At 44.2% G+C, this 20573-nt stretch overlaps 1 protein-coding gene across 8 annotated transcripts in view; it reads left to right on the top strand.

Annotated features, from left to right (window-relative positions):
• FYN (FYN proto-oncogene, Src family tyrosine kinase) overlaps window positions 1-20573 on the top strand; it is a 209848-nt gene that overhangs the window by 172708 nt on the left and 16567 nt on the right. For 6 of the 8 annotated variants that reach the window (XM_074990728.1, XM_074990727.1, XM_074990726.1 and 3 more), the window contains 3 exons: window positions 2368-2517; window positions 10675-10839; window positions 14726-14905. In XM_074990728.1, coding sequence (XP_074846829.1) covers window positions 2368-2517; window positions 10675-10839; window positions 14726-14905 — 495 coding nt within the window. Of the gene's footprint in view, window positions 1-2367; window positions 2518-10674; window positions 10840-11293; window positions 11450-14725; window positions 14906-20573 lie in introns of all 8 variants that reach the window. The other 2 variants (XM_074990731.1, XM_074990732.1) reach the window with 2 other exon arrangements.

Raw genomic sequence — 20573 nt, forward strand, 5'->3', positions numbered from 1 at the left:
GTTGGATGTTCCAACTTAAACACCCTCTCGGTCAGGAGAGCCAGCTGCATCAGGAGCTGCACGCCATGAAAAGCAGGGGCTACAAGCATCAGCTGAGTTAGCTGCCCCCCTTCACCCCCCATTGGCCAAGCTAAGCTCACCCCACTCCAAAAAACGGAGCTAAGAAATTTTTTAAGGGTGCACTCGAGAACAACATACCAGACTGTTCTATGGATCCAGTTTCCCCTTTGCTTGGCACCCACCTTCCTCCTTTCCTCATGGTTTGGTCCACTATAATGTCAGACCACGGGGTCTTAAACAGAGTAATCAAGGGCTATACCCTCCACCATTCCCTGGGAGGCGCTTACCTCTGCAATGATGGACACATTGCAGAAAGGTCCAGGAGGGAGTCCTGTTTGCCTCAACCCTTTCTCCCCCGTACAACTGGTGTCAGACATTTTGGACCATGGCTCGGATGCACCCATCAGAAGCCTCCAGATCCAGGGGATGTGGTTTCCGGAGGAGACGTCTTTACACATAAACATCAAGGGGATTAGAGCAGTCTGCCTGTTATGTGGGGTCCTTCTGCCTTTCCTGTTGGGCATAGAGGTCAGAATCCTCATGGACAACACAGTCTCGATGTTCTACGTCAGCAGGCGAGGGAGAGTACATTCATCAGCCCTATGCCAGGAGGTGTTCTGTCTCTTGGATTTCTGTTTCAGCCATAATATCCTTTTAGAAGCCTGCCATCTCCTTGGCACCAAGAATACACTGACAGATCACCTCATCAGGGATTTGTCCACCCACAACAAGGGGTCACTCCACCAGAGGTGTCCTTTATGATCTTCCAGAGCTGGGGGACCCCCCAAGTAGGCCTGTTCACCACAAGACAAAACATAAAGTGCCATCAGCTTTGCTCCCAGCAAGGGTTTGTGGGGATTCCCTATCCAGTGTCTTTCTCCTGTCATGGTTAGAAGCTCTGATTTATGCATTTCCCCTGTTTCCTCTCATGGGCAAAGTTGACTTCAGGGCCACCGAACACGGCTTTCTATAAAGACAAACTCCAGTTGTGGCTCCACCCAACCTTCCTATCTAAGGTGATTTTCTCCTTCCATGTGAACCAGGATAAATTGCTGTCTGTGCTCTGCTCCAAGCCTCACATGATGGCGGAGGAGAGACATTTACATGCACTGGATATCTGGATTGCCTTGGCTTTTTACCTGAAACATACCAAGGCCTTCCATAGGCCAATGCAGCTCTTTGTCGCTACAGTGAATAGGAAGAAAGGCCTTCTGGTTTCAGCACAGAGGAATCCTAATGGGATCACCTCATGCAAAACAACCTGCTATGAGCTGGCTAAGGTCCCACCACCACCGAGTGTCCAAGCCCATTCAGTCAGAGCCTAGGCATCATCAGTGGCCTTCCTGGTGTGTGTGCATCCATCCAGGAGTTCTGTAGAGCCGCAACATAGTCCTCAGTTCATGTGTAACTTAATATCCATTCCACATCCTGCCGTCCTTTCCCACTGTCAGAGTTTCAAGCAAGAAGGAATTGAGGGTGGGGGAGCCACTGGCACCCCTTATACCATGCCATGAGAGCATCACTGCTGGGATCATCAGAGTCGTTCCCCTTTGGTAGAGATGAGGGGAAAGCATCCTTCACCAGTGCACATGGCAAACACAAACACCTAATGTGGACTAGACATGATTGACACATGTTGAAGAATACAAGTGTGAAAACAGGTAACTGTCTTCTTTCAGTCTGTCTAATACCTAAGGTGCTACCATGGGCTTGGTGAGACAAACATTCAAAGAACATCATTTTTGTAGGTCTGATATTCTGTTTAATGTAGAGTTGCCATTCTTTCTTTCTCCAGGATGGCTGCAGGAGTGGACAGTGATGGCTGTATGTTTATTAATTGGTTGTTAATGTTTGAAAAGCAATTTTGGTATCCTTCTGGACGAAAAGTGCTATGGAACTATAAAATCACTATCTGTAGAGGGTTCCATGAAAATCTGAACATTTATTCTGCTTTGCTATTCACCTAAACTACATTACTTACAATGTAACCTGACACTTAAAAATCCAGAAAGTAAATTCAGCAAATTCCATCAGTAAATATCGAGACATGAATTCACATTTTCACTAAGACCTCCCTTTCCTACTAGACCAAAGGACTTTATGTAAAGGAGAATCTTGGTTTTAGATTTTTATGGCACTCATTGTAATTGTGGTAGGCTCAACAATTCTTATTCAAAGTATACAGTGTGCTATTTCTGTGCAGTGTGGGTTTTTTTTTTGTCTAATAGTAAGTGACTGATATTTTTTACAAAAATATGTATGTAAATGACTGCTTCTACTGCTTTCCTCCCTCCTTCCTTTGAGCAGGTGCCTATTCCCTGTCTATTCGTGATTGGGATGATATGAAAGGAGACCATGTCAAACATTATAAGATTCGTAAACTTGACAGTGGTGGATATTATATCACAACTAGGGCACAGTTTGAAACTCTGCAGCAGCTAGTTCAACATTATTCAGGTAATGTTGCAGATAAATATTTGATACTCAGCTGTTAGAAAACAAAAATGGTCTCTGTTAAGCTGTCCTAAGGCAGGGGTTCTCAAACTGGAGGTCAGGGCCACTCTAGGGGTCATGAGGTTATTACATGGTGGGTTGCGAGAAGTCAGCCTGTACCCCAAATCTCACTTTGACTCCAACAAGTTATAAATCAAAACACTTTTTATATATGTAAGGGGAGGTTGCACTCAGTGGCTTGTTATGTGAAAGGGGTCATCCAGCAGTGTTCTCTGCAAGTTTTGCTCTTGGGCGACCACCCAGGAGAGATTCAAATACTGTGCAACTGATTAGCATAGTGCCCACAACTGGCAGCATGTGTTTTTACTTGTGGTGCCTTGGTACACATAACAAAATTAATTCCACATGTGAATGGACCATTGATCCCCAGTGTACAAAAGTTTGAGAACCACTGTCCTAAGGAGTCTTTTTACTAGATGTCTCATTCACTGTAGTGCATCTGTATTGTCCCTTTCCTATTGTTTGTAAACAGTTTTATACACCATTCATAGGGTACATAGGCAGTGGAATTTCATCTGTTTGCCTGTTTTTTTCTTTCTTTCTAAAATCCCTAAAGCGCTTTGGTGCACTCACCTAAGCTATGTACTTTGTGAACTGCATGGCTTTGGAACAGGGTTGTGGGGAACTTCATTGTGATACAATTATTCAGCAATGGCTGTTTGGTACGTGGCATTTCAGACATCATTTTTAAACTCACTGCTTGCATTGGATATAATCTTGTTCTCTCCACAAAAAGACTTTTACAATTACCCAGGTTTAGACTCCAGCTGAGCTTGAACCACAAAAATCCCACCCATAACTGAGTTGGTGGTCAACAGGAAAATACAGATCAGTCTTTAGCAGTGCTAACCCGAAGGCTGGGGCGGCGAGGGGTGCTGGAGCAACCCCATTGCGCCACAGGCCTCGCTCCTCCCTCACACTGCTCCCTTACCCCCTCCCCTACCACTCAGGCCAGGGATTGCCTAGAGTAGAACTGAAGCAGCAGAGCAGGAGGTTGCCATCCCTCAGCTTCCCCCCCCGCGCACACACGCACGCACCATGTGGGCAGTGCAAGCAGCAGCCCGCTCTGCATGGCTGTGCTCTCCCAGCCTGCTGAGTCCCACTTCTCCACGGGCAGTGGGGAGCGGAGGCTGCTTCCTGCCGCCACAGAGAAGTGGGGCTCAGCAGGCTGGAAGGGCACAGCACAGCAGAGCGGAGCGGAGCACAGCAGACCAGGCTGCCACGCATGCTGCCCACATGGTGAGGGCGAAGGGGGAGGGAGGGGGAGGGCTCTCTGCCATTGCTGCCACCACCTCTGCACCCTGCCCCAGGTGATCCCCCACCTCCCATCCATAGGACAGCTGGGACGGCCACCGTGGAGCCCTCAAAAGCGCCAGGCCTGGGCTGACCACTCTGGGTGCTCCTGTGGATGGGACAGGTCTGGCATTTAGATTCAGAATCTAGGAGAGTGTGAGGTCATTCGTAGCTGATGTTCAGACTTATAATTCAGATGCTTCTGATCTTACCAATTTTGCCTTATTTTCTGATTCACTTGAACTTGTGTCACTACTATTCATAGTGCCAGTTTTGTGTTTTAAAGGCAAATACTTTTCTTTCTGTAGAAAAAATGAATGGGGTGCATTTTTTTTCAGGAGTACCTATGATTGGCCTAGTCCTTCTCTCATTGAAATCAGTGTTAAAATTCCTAGGCTATGTCTACACGACAGCAATCTGTCAACAGAAGTTGCTATCGGAAGAGATTTTCCAGGAAACTTTCTGTGGATAGGTCACATCCACTCACAAAAGCAGATTGAAAGAGTGATCCGCTCTGTCGACAGAGAGTGGCCGGACTGGCCAGTCACTCTTGTGCCAGAATGGCCAACCGGAAGCTCAGCAAACAGGACTGCCTGGTGAACAGGAAGCCCTGTCTCTTGACAGAGGGAGGGCCCCCTCCAGAGCATCTATATGGCTTTTTGTTAACAGAAACTGTCGACAAAAGTGGTGTTCTTCATCATGGAGAAGCCGAACACCGTCAACAAAATGCGTTTTGCGTGTAGACGTTCTGTGAGTTTTGTTGACAAAACCCTGGTTTTGTTGACAGAACTCTCCAGTGTAGCTGTAGCCCTGCTGGCTGAGAGCCTACCTACGCAAACGTGTAGTTCAGGGGTGTCCACCTGAAAGGGGCCTGAACACAAAATAGCCCCAAACCACCACCACCCCACCCTACCACCAGGCTTAAATTCCTCGCAGCCCCAAACTGCCACCCCCCACACCAGGATTAACTTATCCAGAAGCTTTGCATGCTGCCTCCCCCTGCTGCTGCTTCACTGCAGCTGTGGGTCGTCCCAGCCTTCCTACTCTCCCCACAAACATTGCGGCAGGGGTGGCTCCCAGCGCCCTGTTGCACTGAAAGAATGGGACTCAGTTTAATTGATTTAATGGCCAGATCACTCCTGCCAGCTGGCAAACCAATTAAACTGAGTTCTACTCCAGTGTTTCTCAACCTTTTTTATCAAGTACCGCTTTTTCAAAAAAAAAGTCACCTGGTACCCACAATTTTCAGACATGTGAAATCCCCAACCCCGCCTCCGCTCCCCCATGCTGGGCTTTTTTCTGGACAGGTGGTAATTTAAATAAGCCCTTAGAAGGAGGTCACAAGCCTCCTAAGCACAGATCCCAGGAGCCAGACAGCCCCCTGCTGCAATCCCAGGCAGGAGAGCTCCACCCTGGTTCTCACTAGACCCTGCCCAAGCCTCCTAGTGGGAAGTGGCTGGCACGGAAGGGCGAGACCAAGGACAAGGCAGAAATAGGTGAAACAAATTAACTATTTTATTAAAGCACACTATTAAATAACAAACTAACTATACCAAACTAAACTATAACTATAAACTTACAATAAACATCCTGTTGCCTTGAAGATTCTTCTGTGTGGTTATGAATTTTTATTGGTCCGGAAGGCAAAAATTAGTTCGTTATCAAAGAAGGAAAGGTAAAAAGGGTTAGGGGGTTAAAGATCCCTTCTGCCAACTTAACTAGGCAGAACGAGGGGTGCTAACCCCCGCTCCTGACCGGGGGCAGGGCGCTACACCTGCCCCAAAGTATAAGCCCGGGAGCGGTCAAGGTTGTCTCCTCTTTTTGTGGGAGGCCTTCCGTTTCCCTCTGTGGGCTTTATTTATGAGTTGCTCCTGGGAGGCCTAAGCTCTCCTACAGGAAGCACTGTGTTGGCAGCCTGCGGGAGGTGAGGAGGCTGGGCCTTCACTCACAATCATATATATAAAGGAGGATTGAGGGTAAAACAGGGCAAGGAATAATACCTTCCTAATAAAGCTATCACTAAATACCTTAGTATATACTATAATAATAATAATAATACTAATAACAGAAAACTGTCAACATTTAATAATTAAATGTGCTGTACTTTGTATACCCTGGGCTCCAAGGCCCGACCCTGAGGGTCAGGCCCTCGGATTCTGTGCCAACCTCATCAGGTCGGCACACTGCAGGGGCATGACCCCTATTCCCCCTTTGGGGGCGCCAATGTCTCAGGTGTAAAATGTTATTTGTAAAATGTGTTAGTCCAGGTAAGTTACGTATTCTGAGGTGAGAAGTCCAATCCGGTAGGTAAGTCTTGTCAGGTAATTGAAGAAGCCGATGGTCAGAGTAGCGACGTGCAGGTAGAGGCAATGGTAAGATGGCGGCCTCCGGGATTGGCAGCTGAGCGCACAGTACCCGCCTTTCGGCGGGCCAGTTCGACACTCGGCCACCTCCCCACGGAGACCACTTGCCGCTGGCGCCACTTGAGGGAGGAGGACACCCCTGATGTTGTTCATAGCAAGCTGGGGTGTGAATCCACCCCACCTGCTGCAAACTGTCTGCCCATGTGCACCCCAGTGATGCACATTAGCACACTGATCCAGTCCCATTTCTAAGAGGATCAGATCAAAAGGAACTGATGAACTGTTAATGTACGTCGGTAGGGCACCCATGGGCAGTTAGCCCTTGGCAAGATAAATAGTCTTAGAGGGGTAGCCATGTTATCTGCAGCTTCAAAAAAAACAAGCAGTCCTGTAGCATCTTAAATACTAATAGATTTATTTATTGGGTAATGAGCTTTTGTGGGTAAGATCAACTTCATCAGATACATTCGTCAGGTTAGTGTGGTGCAGATTCATTGCCTGGCTTGGTGCAAATTTGGGTAGATGGGCCCTTAGAAGGAGAGTGGAGTCAACACTGAGTCCTTTTGAATATCCTGCTCTAGATGTTTGTGTGTATTTAGGGCATAAATCATCTGTTTAGATGCAGATTGGGTAGTTCTCAAACAACTGTAGTGCAGCCTTTCCCTATACACCTTGCCTCTGTGCCTGAATGCTGGGGTCAAAAATCGGTATGTTTCCCATGCGCATTCAGTGTCTGGCCCCTGTGTGAAACAGCCAGCATGCCTCTGCTAATGAATACCTGTTGTGGTGCCATGATAGCAGTGGCTGCAGCCCAGAGCCCTGGGCCCTTTTAAATGGCCAGGCCCCAGGGCAGCTGCTCCCTTTGCTCCTCTGCCCCACCCACTGGCAGCCCTGCTCTCACAGTTTAATGCCTGAATGTGTTTAGCATTGGCAAGTGCTGACATATAACATGTTATAGCAAAGTATTAATTGTGGAGCAAGCAGGCTCCACACTAATTTTAGCTGCATGAAAGTGTCATTAAAGGCAAAGAAAGAAACCATTTGACTTGAAATGTGTACTCATACTTCCTTAAGCATTTCTGTATGTTATATTGCCTCTACTTTTCCATTGAATTAGTGTCCCGTGAACAGCACTCTCCATGTTTTATCTATGTAAAATACAAATAGCTGGTTTTTTAAAAAGCAAAGAAAAGAACTCATGCATTACTACTTCTGGGGCAAGGGCCTTATATTCCATTTCTCCTTCAACATTTTCATTGCATAATAATTAATGAAGTGATACCTTTTTTCCTCTAGCCAGAAGTGCAATTTGCATTGTTTTATTCTCTATTGTTAGCTTCAATTTAAATATTCAGTGCATACAACTTAAAGGTCTGTGGTCTGAACAGATTCACTAATATTTACATAAAAGGTTAACTACCTTTCCACAGGTATAATTTGAAATAGAAGCACATACTTTTAAGAGAAGCTTTCATGGGATGTTTGCTGTATGTTATAGCCATACTCAGTTTGCTGCATGCCATATTCCTGCCCTGCCCTGCCCTGCTTTTTCTTCTTCCCTCTGCCTCATGGGCCTACCTGAGGTAGTGGTTATAACTTACACTCCTGGTGATTCTACACTATACAGGAATAATTATTTGGGTCCAAGGCATTTCTTCTCATCTCTGGTACAATATCTTGACTTTCATAGATAAGGCTAAGGGATCAATTTACTAACGTAATACTGGCTCTTACTAGGATGACCTTAAGTCAGTCGTTCTTTCCATTAATAAGACACTTAGTTATACTTCCAGCCACCCATGTCATAACATGAGGAGTGACAGGATACTCATGAAAAAGTGGGTCTGGTCTGATCTATTCTAACCCTACCACATTCACAATCCGTTGTTGTCAATTTCATGATCATAGGTTTTAAAAATGGTAAATTTCATTATTTCAGCCATTTAAATCTCAAATCCCAGTGTTGTAAATGCAGGGCTCCAAAAAGGATTTGGGAGTCGCAAGGTTATTGCAAGAAGGGTTGCGGTACTGCTGCCCTTACTTTTGCACTGCCTTCAAAACTGGGCAGCTGGAGATTGGTGGCTGCTGGCCTGGAGCCCAGATCTGCCGGCAGAACCACCACCAGGATCAGCACTTCTGAAGTAAGGTGTGGCATTGCCACTTCTACATCTACGCTGCTGCCTCCAGAGCCAGGCCCTCAATTAGCCGTTAACTATTCTCTGGCTACCCAGCTCTGAAGACCGTGAAAAAATGATGGTGGTGATATATAACTCTGCTAACATAACCCTGTGGACCCACCACTCCTCAACTCCCTTTTGGTCAGGACCCCAAATTAAGAAACACGGGTCTCTCCATGAAATCTTTATAATATAGAGTTAAAGTCACAAAAGACCAGAGTTCACATGGAGAAACCAGATTTCATGGTCTGTGATGCATTTTTCATGGCTGTGAATTTGGTAGGGCTCTGATTCCTATGCATTCAGTGTGTTTCCTAGGAGCAGCAAATATGTCTTTGATGTCAGTGCTGATGTCGCCTTCTTTATTAAAAGAGAGCAGGAGACCATGAGATTCCTAAATTTCAGTTTAAAGGTACCCGAACTCATGCAGAGGCTTTCAGATATCCATAGAAACACTCACTGAGGCCATGTCTACACTAGGGTTGAAAAAAATCGATGTAAGATGCGAAATGCCAGCTACATGAATTGCAGAGCTGAAGTTTGTGTACCTTACATCAATTTTTTGCTCCATCTGCAGAGCAGGAGGTTTTTTCCTCTTGACTTCCTTATTCCTTACAAGGAGTACTGGGGTCATTGGGGGCACCCTCAGAATTTGATTTAGTGGGTCCTTTGTAGACATGGTAAATCAAACCCCAGAAGATTGACCTCAGGAGCATTGAGCCTCCAGTAAGTATAAACAAGCCCTAAGTAGCCCTTCTTCCAGCTTTGCCAGCACAGGTGTTCCAAATAAAACAGACTGACTTGCTGGTTCCGGTTCCCTGATTTGCAGTCTTTGGGCCTCTTCTAAAAGGGGTACAAGCTTTGTCCTGCAGAAGCATTTCAGCTACCTAAAGAGAGCTCTTGTCACCCTCAACGTTCCGCTGAGAAGGCAGACTTTGTTTTGCCTCTGCCCTTCCTATTTCATTCTGATGCACAGACTTGTCATCTGCCTAGGAAGGAATGTCAGAAAAGTGAATGAAAACTTTTTCGTAGTGATCCACCTACTTGCTCTTTTCTGTTGACTCTGTTAAACTGTGAATGCAATCAGGGCAGGGAGCCTTCTTGTCCAGTCTGTTTTTGACTGTGCACTGTGCCGATACAGCAATATATAAATCGGGTCAGCAACTCCCACACAAGTGCCAAGAGTGGCACACGGGCCGATTTTCATCAGCATGTGAGGTGGAAACTCAGCCCTGCCCCTCCACCCCATGCAGCCAAGAGCTTGCTCAAAGTCATGTCGCCTGTGAATTAACAAAAGACCAGCTAATGCTACCAACCACCACCTAAAAGTAAAACTCTGCATCTTAATTCATTTATTAGTGAAGCTGTTGCAAGTATGACTATTAGTCACTTTAAAAAGTATCTCCAGCACTCAGACCATATGTAGAGATTAAAAGGTCTCATTCCGTCACTCCAGCTTGGAAAGGTTGCTGACCCCGATATGAATCATAATGATTATTAATAATAGAATGGGAAGCCTAAAATTGTCCGAAGGGAGTCATTCCTGTTCCAATCCTGTCTGCTGCTAACCAGTTTTCAGTGTGTTTTACAATGAAAATTAGTATTAATCTGTTTAAAAAGGAGCAGATGTAACCTACCAATGGGGAGTCCCTTCTCTCTGTGGATCTATAGCCTTTGTCTACAGAGCTTTAGTTGAAGCTACAGCAGCTCACGCTTACTGGTTTAGATATTCCCAGATCAGTCCCTGGTGTGTACGCCAATGTGGTGGCCATCACGCAGCGCTGAAAGCAATACAAAAACCTATAATACCATAAAGTGCCCACCAATATTTTGTCATTCAGTGGTTTTCAGAAAAACTGAAAAAGTTGTTACTAATTTCTTTTTATAATTCAATTTCATGTGAAGTGTATAAATAACCCCATTTATGGGTCACCATTGGTATTTTTAAATAAATGTACTCGTTTATACAGCACCAATTGTTTATGAATATGCATTATTGCAGTATTAGACTCAAATCCTGAGTTTAATATACCTCAAGCAACAAAATAGTTGGCAGTCACCTTCAGTTTGAGTGGAGAAGCAGGTACTAAAATATTTCCTGTTCTGTCTCAAGTGAATATATTTCAGTGTTCAGTTTCTAATCTTCAAATATGCTTTGTTATGCTGCTAACAGCTGTTGCAAGTGGCATTGGTTTTATCCTTACTGTTTTTGTTTCACGTGTCAAACTTTTTTTCTTTTCCTCTTTGCTGTACTTCTGCTCCGTCAGAGAGAGCTGCGGGTCTTTGCTGCCGCTTAGTAGTGCCCTGTCATAAAGGAATGCCAAGGCTTACTGATCTGTCTGTCAAAACCAAAGATGTCTGGGAAATTCCGCGAGAATCCCTACAGTTGATCAAGAGACTGGGAAATGGGCAGTTTGGGGAAGTATGGATGGGTATGGAGTGAAACTATTATTCTAAAATAGTCTTCCTGTTTGGGTATTTCAAGGTGGAAGGTGGAAGTTAAAATGTTGTATAGCCAGCCAAAAAAAATTTCTTTTAATTAAGAAAAATGTGTTGGACAACACGTGTCTGACTCTGCAAATTTTTAATTGGAAACATCTGAAGTAATTTATGGCAAAAGAAAAGAGATACCATATGTTTCTTTGAAAAGTTTCAGTTTCAACAAATTACCCTACCCTTAATAATACAGCCAGGAGCACGTTGTAGTCTTAATTATACAAAGGACCTTTTTTGACAAGATGGCATATACTCCATACCTTCAGTTTCAAATATGAGTGTTTGTAAATGATCTTAACATGGCACTGAAGAACAAATCACCTTCCATCTTCCTTAATGCATGCATAATTTTGGATTATAAGTATTTTTTATTAATTTCCTTCCCTATAGAGAAAGCTGATGGTTTATGTTTTAACTTAACTGTGATTGCTTCGAATCATACCCCACAAACTGTTGGATTGGCTAAAGATGCATGGGAAGTTGCACGTGATTCATTGTTTCTGGAACAGAAGCTTGGTCAGGGGTGTTTCGCAGAAGTGTGGCGTGGTAAGGCAGAGAATGTTTTGTTTTGGATGGATCTTTTAAGGCCATCTTAAAAGAAATAAACCTTTTATAAATACAGATTTGTAAGCAAAACAAGCAAGTTGTTTGAAGTGTTGCCCTGTATCTGTTGAAGGGATCAAGCAGGCTATTATGAGATAGAAGTAATTCTGAATGTGTGCAGCAAAACTGTTAATTAAGCACCTGATCCTGAAAGCACAAAAATCTGTGAAGTTCCTCAAACAAGGAAGTGTTTACAGGATTGGGCCCTAAACAGGGCTACTTGTCCTGTTTTAAAAATAAGACTGCATATGGAGATAGCTGACTTTTCCACGATAGCTCTCCCAGGCATTCATTGTACTATTTTAGTTTGAAATTCATATACCCTGAGTAAAGAAATCTAGGGATAAATGCAAGTAGTAAATTCAGTGGCTGTGGCCTTGCCCACTTAATCCTCTCCATGTGGGCTTTAATATTTATTGATTATAAAATAATATTTTAATATTGTTTTAAAAATTGTATATTTTTAAATCTTAGCAGCTATGCTGTATTTTGGTACTACTACAAGGAGTGAGTGAGTTTTTGCACTAAATTATGCTCCACACAGCCCTATCAAAATTAAATAAAATGTTTCCCAATATGTTAAGACATCATTAGCAGTTTTATTACTTAAGAATCATGGGCCAGTTGGACCAGGGTGGTATAGCTGTTTTGTGCTTCTGCAGTGACACAAAGCAGCTGCAAGCCCAGCTTAACTAGTAGGTTAAACTGGGGCTTTGCAGCTGCTTTGAATTGTGGGAATGGCACAAAACCACAACAGAGTTGTGCAGACTTTCCTGAAAGTTTCTGCCACTTGTCAGTGACTTGCTTTTTATGTCATAGATTTAATGTTAGAATCAACTTCAGCAGCAAATATAATAGTGTCTCAAATAGTAGTACTTAAAAATACTACAGTCATAGTTCTGGGCAGTGCAGCTGACAAAACCAAAAACAAATGCAAATGCAATTAAGATTATCTCTGTAATAACAGGGGTACAATCTGTGTTAACAATCTATGCTAGATCCTGAAGCTGCACAAAATTAGAGTTGATTAAATGCTAAAAAAATTACTCAGGTTTTGCTCAATAATGTATTTTAATGGAAGGCAACCAGCTGTAGACAAAATACTGTACATAAGCAGATTTCCAGTAATGGAAGTTACTGCAAGGGATGGTCTCACTAGGAGATAAGAATACTAAATCATAGTGACAGAAATTGCAACTACTTCAATGAAAATTTCAGTGAGGTTTTGGGGATTTTTAAACCATTTTGTTTTGTTTTGGTTTTGTTTTTTAAACTGGAGAAATTTACAAAAGATAAAAGTATTTTCACAATAGAACCACAAACTACACGCATCCTAACAGTTGATAATATGAGTTCTGGGATATTTTATTAAGTCGAGAGTAAAACGATAATGTGCAGCTAATTCTGCATGAAGCTAGAGTGAAATCCTGGCTTCCTTGATATCAATGGCAAAACTTCCGCTGACATTCATAGGGCCAGAATTTCACCCTTAGTGTACACGTTCATAGCACTTAAAAATGAGCTGTTATTCCACAAAGTGAAACTGTACATGGTACTGAGTGGTGCTGTCCGTTTCTCAGTACCTCCATGTAACTTGCACTCGGTTTTACAGGCGGTAAAGTATTCTCCCAACCCTGCAACATTCTCCCTGAAATCTAAAAGCCTGGCAGTGTTCCTCCTAGCTTGTTTTTCACTACTTTATCTGTAGAGCCGTACCAAATTCATGGTCCGTTTTGGTCAATTTCACACACATAGGATTTTAAAAATTACAAATTTCATGCTATCCTTATTTCTGTGCTGCTGCTGCTGATGGCGAGAACTGCCTTCAGTGCTGGGCAGCAGGAGAAACAGCAGCTGCTGGCTGGGATCCCAGCTCTGAAGCCAGAGCCACTGCCAGCAGCAGTGCAGAAATAAGGATGACTTAGTATGCTATTCCCACCCTTACTTCTGTGCTGGTGCATGCAAAGCAGGGCTCTCCGTAAGTAGCCACCACTCTGTGGCCACGCAGCTCTGAAGGAAGCAGCACAGAAATAAGAGTGGCATGGTGTGGTATTGCTACCTTTACATCTGTGCTGCCCCTGATGGGGTGCTGGCTTTAGAGGTGGGTGCCCAGCAAATAGCACATAAAAGAGCAGATTTCGCAGTCCGTGATGTGTTTTTCATGGCTGTGAGCTTGGTAGAGCCAATACTTATCTGTGGCGTATCTAAGGTGCAACTGAAATGAGCTACTCTGCTAAGCCAGGATTACTAATAGATAGTTTGCCCAGCGAGTCAAGAGAAAAAAAATTATTTGAAAAACTCAAGAGTTCCCCCCACACACGTTTTTCCCAAACTGAATGTGATTTTTTTGAATTTTTTCACTAATTCAGTTATAACTGTGCAAACACCAAGTGCAAACATTTTTGGTTTTAGGTTGTTTATACTACTTGCTTGGTCCCCTTGTTGATTGTGGGTGAAAGTACTAGCACCCTATCCGCCCTACTTAGGCCATATTTTGAAGGTTTAAGTGGGACTTAAATAGCATGTAGGTCTTTCCCTGCCCCCACACCCACAGTGAATTTCACCCAGTATAATTGATTACCTAAGCTGTTGGTATAGGTGTGGTGCAATATGCACAGAAACAACTCTTCAGGGATCACATTTTATGATAAATTATTGAGAAACAATGATCATGGAACCCCATGGTGCCATTTTCAGTCAATGTTCACTGCACAACGAGCCTGTTGAGACTGCACCATTAATTTCTGTATTTTAAAAACAATAAGCATTTGCCTTTGTTTACTTCCTTCTGACTCTTGTAGTTACAAGGAACTCTGTAATAGACTAGTTTATGTCAGTATCTGCTTCTGACAGTGCTGGCTTTGTAGCAGTAGAGACCTAGCCGGTCCTATTCCTGAAGCTCTACTGTGCTCTAATTTCAACATCAAGAGCTCAATCCAGAATTCCTTACTCAGGCAAAACTTCCACTGATGTCAGTGCCTGATTAAATGGTGAGACCAGGCCCTGTATGGGTAATGAAAATGAAAAATAATATTTTGCTACACCAAAAAAGTACTAAATTGACAGGTTGAAATGTAAACAGTAAAAAGCAAAAAATAAAGGTTTTAAAAATTAAAATTAATATTGGTGTTCTTCTAAATTGCTCTGCACTTAAGAGTTAGTTTTCTATGCCAGACAGAAGAACGTTTAATGTAACAAGTATCTGTGGATTGATCTTAGGTACATGGAATGGAAATACTAAAGTGGCAATAAAGACTCTGAAGCCTGGCACGATGTCCCCAGAATCCTTCCTAGAAGAAGCTCAAATCATGAAGAAACTAAAGCATGACAAGCTAGTCCAGCTTTATGCCGTGGTGTCTGAAGAGCCGATCTATATTGTCACAGAGTACATGAATAAAGGTAAAATAGTGCTTCTGACCTCAATCTTTATCAGTAACGTTCCTTTTTGCATGGTCAAGCAGTCTGGATTGGTGGGTATGCATGCACCATGCAAAAAATATTGGGCCGAATTCAGTCCTGGGCATAAGTAGTTCATATATCATTACCTCGGGGTCAGAACTGGGCCCCAAGAATTGAAAAAGTATATGTAGTTTCTGTACAAGAGACACAGCTTGAAAAAAAAAATTACACAGCAGGTGTAGCAGAACTGTTCCAGTTCAAGTTGCATCTTAACCTCCTTGCTAGCAGGCATTTCAGGTTTTCTACCCTTGAAATATATTGTATGTTGCTTCAAGAAATCTACCTGGCACCAGAATGTTCATATTGAATCTATTGTTGATGTTCATGTTATCAACCTGAGATGATTTTTTTTCCTTTGGCAGTTCTGAGCCTTGAAAGACACACTGCACCCAGAAAACAGCATTATTTTCAGACTGCTCCATAGGTCATTGTAAAATATATGTACATACAATAAGCCCCCCGATTACACACGATTTCAACTTCTGTTAATGTGAGTCGAAATCCTGGGGGCTGATGGGAGCGCAGCTTCTGTGCCAGCTCCCCGCTCCAGCCCCCGGCTCCCACAGCTAGGAGGAGCTGCTCTGCCGTGTCTGTCTGCCCACCCGGCTCTTCCAGCTGGGGGAAGCCGGGTGGGCAAACAGCCATGGCAGCACAGCTTCTGCCTGGTTTCCCCCAGCTGGGGGACAGGCAGCTGCACCGGTCCAACTTCTCTCCAGTTTTCCCCCAGCTGGGGGGGGCTGACAGGAGCAGTTTCCCGGTCCCCAAGAGTGGTGTGGAGCTGGGAACTTGGCAGCAGCCTGGCACCCAGCTCCCCTTCACTGGCAGGAGCCAGGAAACTGGTTCCCAGCTCCCCCCCAACGTGCACAATATTTGAGTTATGCGAAGTTGCCCAGGACACAACCTTAGCGTAACTTGGGGGTCTACTGTACACTTTTAGCTACTTAACTGTGGTAACAGTCTAGTAAAATGCGCAAAGGAAAACTTTTAACTAAAAGCGTTGCATCAGTGCTGAAGGGAAGACCAAAAGATGTGTGTGTTTTGGAAAAGTACATGAACCAAATGAATAAGTTCTAAACGGAATTTTTTCATTGTGCAATGGGGATACTTCTTAACAATTTTTAGTCATTTCTTTTAGTCTATTTGGAATTGATTTTTATTTTCCTGGCAGGTGTCCCTTCCCCTCTCTCCTCAGAGGCAGCCAAGCATTCCCTACCTTGCCTGTTACAATCAAAGGCTCTCAGTGTCAACTGTGTGTTTTTCTGGAAAACTCTCTCTCTTCTTGAAATACTTCTGAAAGATGAAGCTTCTTTTGGCTCAGACTTTTCATAAGTTTTGACTGTGCCATTTTGGACCTTGTGTTTAGGATTTTGATTGAAGATTTAACCACAAGGAAATGCCTAATTTTCTGTCTTCTCTCTGTATTTTTTAAATCAATTCATTTGCCTTTAAACAAAGACTGTTTCCCATCCCTTCTCAGGGGTTCAAGTAAGGGCAAGGGAGCAAGGAGTAGTTCTCCCGACTCAGCTGAAAGCAAAGGGGAACCCCCTGTATTTGTGTTCCCTGTAACGTGTGCATGTGCGCAGTCATCCAGGCAAAATTCAAACGTGGCCCGCATGATTAGCAGAGCACCTGCTGCCACCTACAGTAGGCAGCATGTGTTTCTACTGGAGGTGCACATCAACATAAGCTTCAGTGCACTTAACAAAATTTATTCCATATTTGGATGGGAAAAAATGAGAGGGACATTGCCTGGTATGCTTCATGGCTGTTTGGCAGGGCTGAGCATTACCTTGTTACCATATGCCACCAGTGTAAGAGAGTCTTGCCTGTGCCAGCTGGGCATCAGTTCCCTAATACATCCAGCTTGTCGGCTTCTCAAACACTTTCCTCCCAGCCCCGCTAGTTGATAAGAGATGCGCTCCAGCCCAGGATCCTTTCAAGGCGTCCCCTTGTAATATTCAGCTCCTGGTGACTGGATACACATGCAGATCCAGATGTTTTGTTTACCATCTTTGCCATAGTTCACCATTTTGTGTCACACATAACATTTGAAGTAAATTACAGTAAGAGAAGAGAAAATTTTAGAGAGGATGGAGATTCAGATAGCACAAGGGTGAGTGATGGAAACAACTTACACACAAAACAAAACACAACTCATGAACTAGGATCTATGCTTTATTAATAGGAAGAGTAACTAATAAAGTAAATTCTTACCTTATCGTTCGATCTTCTGCAGCATTTGGGTCTAGCTCCGTGGGGCTAGCAGTCTTTCATGAAGCACCCCCACTCATCAAGGTATCTCCATTGTGAGTGGATTCAGAGTGTCTGTGTTACCCTGTGATACTGTGAATCTGTTGTTTGTCTATATTTGGGGTGATTTCCTCCATCAACAGAGTCCTATGGTTCTTTTTCAATGGAGTGGTCTCAGTATTTCTTTGATGGTTTTCCACTGTCTTTTCTGTTTTGATTGCAAAGATCGAAAACCAGGCAATACATTCCATTGTTGGCTAGCCAGAGAAGGATAACACTTCCATCCCCCATGAATTGGCCATCACTGAGACACATGATCCCTTGGTGATTCACTTTCATGCCAAGACTATAGGGGCATAATTTCAGGGTAGTTATACTATTCCATAAATATTATTCATACATCTATCTCTGAATGCTTGAGTGTCCATAAATTAGCAGCTCTCAGTGTTTGTCAGAGACAAGATTTCCTTGTAAAGGACAATGATCCACCAATAGACTGCTATGTCACATTCCCACTTTCTCCCCTGGCTCGAGTAAGCAGTGCTCCTGGGCAGTGGAGTAGGGGCAGTGTGAGCTCTCTCTCCTTTTGAAATCTGCTTTAAAAACTGCCCCCACTTTGTCTTCAACAATTGCATAATGCAGTTTTTTTAGATGTAATGTCTTCTTACATGTCACTTAAGAGGTGTGCTATGGATTTTTTTATCATGTAAGGAAACCCAGCCTCTGTGAATGGTAGGTCTGTCAGCCTCTTAGGCTTCAGGCTGACCCTTTCCTTGGAAAAGGCTGGGCTAGATCTGAGACCTTCCAGGGTCGCATAGTTTAGAATAGAAATATAAAACTGGAAGGGATCGTGAAGTCATGTGGTGTAGACTCCTACACTGAGGCAGAGCCACGTGTATCTAGACTGGAGTGCATGTAAATTGGTCTTAAAGTCTTCGGTGACAGGGATTCTACATCCTCCCTTGGAAGCCTGCTCCAGAACTTAATGAAGGACGAACTTTCTAACTCTCCCTTGCTACAAACTAAGATGATTACTACTTGTGTTACCTCCAGTGGACATGGAAATACCCTAATCCAGGTCCTCTTTGTTTGAAACCTTAGTTCTCAATTCCCTCATCGGGCGTCTTTTGTCAGGACTAGCCACGCAATTTTTAACTTTTTTTTCCATAGGTCTAACCCTTTTATCATGTTTGCTCTCCTCTGGGCATTCTTTATTTTGTCCACAACCTTCTTAAACCGTGCATACCAGAACAGGAGACATCACTCCATCTGAGGCCTCACCAGTGCCTAGTAGAGTGGGACAACCACCTGCTGTGTGTTATGTTTGCAATACTCCCCTTTATTCACTCCTGTGGTTTACATTTACAACACCCCTGTTTATTCACAGCTGTATTACTTTGCTGACTCTCATTGTTTGTTATCCTGATCTTTTTCTCCAGTGCCTAACCAGTTACCCCTCATTTTATATTTGTGCGTTTAATTTTTTTTCTTCTTAAGCATAATCTTTGCATTTGTCTTTCGAACATCATCTTTTCCATTTCAACCTAATTCTTCAGTTTCTCTGGATTGCTTGGATCTCTGTTAAAGTTTCAGATTTTCTGCCTGATATTTAGTCCTCTGTTGCAGTCACCCTTTTTAAAACCTGTTTAGAGGCTTTTTGTCACCTTGCCCACTTTGAGCTTGACATAGCTCCTTCTTCGCTCAGTTGACCAGTGTGGCAGGGATCAGGGGTCACCTCTGCCACGCCTTCTGCTGGCCATCCTGGGAATTAGCTTTCATTCAACAGAGCGCCCTCCTCACTTGGACCCAAGTTGCTCCCCTGCCTATGGCATCCTTCTGTGAGTACAGCCCTCTGGCAGTGCCCCACTCCGCTTTCTACCCTCTCCCGGGGGCTGGTAGTCCTTAGCCCTACACTTGCCTCAGTGGCCAACCTGCAGTCCAAGGTCCAGTCCCTCACCTCATGGGCAAACTGGAGTCTGAATACTGACCATTCTTCTCATTGGCAAGTGGGGTGCAAAGGAGGGGCACCAGGCCAACCCACTACTCTGGGTCATGACCGGGGGAACCTACCTGCTGCCTGTTTTCCCTGGGCCACTTTCCCATAGCCCCAGCTCTTTCTCACCCCTTGTGTCAGGGCTTACATCTCTCTGGCGCTCCCTCTCGTTCCACTGATGGTGCCCGTCTCTGCTCTGTCTAAGATCCTCCTTTCAGCCCCTAGTCCTTCTCACTTGCACTTTGAAGATAGCCTCCCTTCTGCTCTGCTGAACAGCCCTTCTTGTATCACCCTCCCTGGCCCTGATTGGCTGCTTCAACAAGCCTCCTCCTTATTGGTTGTCTCAACAAGTCCTTTTCTGATTTTAGTGGGTTCTTTGCAGCCTCTGTGGTGCTTTTAACCCCTTTTTTCTTACTGCTTGAGGCAGTTGCCCCACCACAATGAGTCAGTGTGCAAAGATGCTCTCAGATGGACCATGTCTCTTCTGAGCAGTCTTCCCTCCTTGCAACAACGTCCTGTGGTCAAAGAAGCAGCAGCTCTCCTATTGACCCCATCTGTGCAGCAACTGTATCCCTCTCTAGAATGCTCATGTCCCTGCCTCTCGGATTCCTTTTTCATTTTCAGGTCACTAAACAACTGCTAAGGGAGCCGCATTGGCCTCTTGCTAGTTTTCGTATGCTGGAACTGCGTGGATATTTTCAGCTAGATCAGGCCTTGAGAGAGCAGTGGGTACATGGTTTCAAAGATCATTAGCACATGCATGAAAAGTTAGACCTATGTATTTTGTCAATAATATTCAGGAAAATTTAAAAGTGGTCTGGATGGTGGGTGGGCTATGGACTGGGGGAGGCTGGCCTCCAGCCAGTCCTGCCACTTGTGCCTGAGGCCTTGCCCCTGCCACCCAGATTCCCCTGACAGAGCCCAGAACACACTTCCCCCTACCTCCAGGCCCAAAGCACCAGGCAGGCAACGTGCCCCCCTCGCTCACAGCCTGGAGCACTTGGCAGGCAGCACAAGCACTATCTCCAGGTGCCAAGAGCCCTTGGCTGAAGCCAAGGGCCCCGGCCATGGGAGGAGAACTACAGCAGAGTGCCAGTGAGAAGCAGAAGGGGGCCTGCAGCAGAGCATGGACACAACCACCGCAGGCTGTTTGGAACAGCTCCACCTCCTTGCCACCTGGGGTTGTTTTTTCCCTTCTTTGGTCTATCACATAATCTGCCACAAACATAGAGGAGAATATAATGAAGAATTCATTTGTAATTCATATGTATCTGCAAGTGGGAGTTGCCTTGTTTTTGATATATCCCCTTAATTGACACATTATCATTTCAAGCAAAATATTGCTCTTAAATACAGTGTACTAAA

Source organism: Carettochelys insculpta, chromosome 3, assembly GCF_033958435.1.
Source record: "Carettochelys insculpta isolate YL-2023 chromosome 3, ASM3395843v1, whole genome shotgun sequence".
In the NCBI taxonomy this organism is placed as follows: domain Eukaryota; kingdom Metazoa; phylum Chordata; order Testudines; family Carettochelyidae; genus Carettochelys; species Carettochelys insculpta.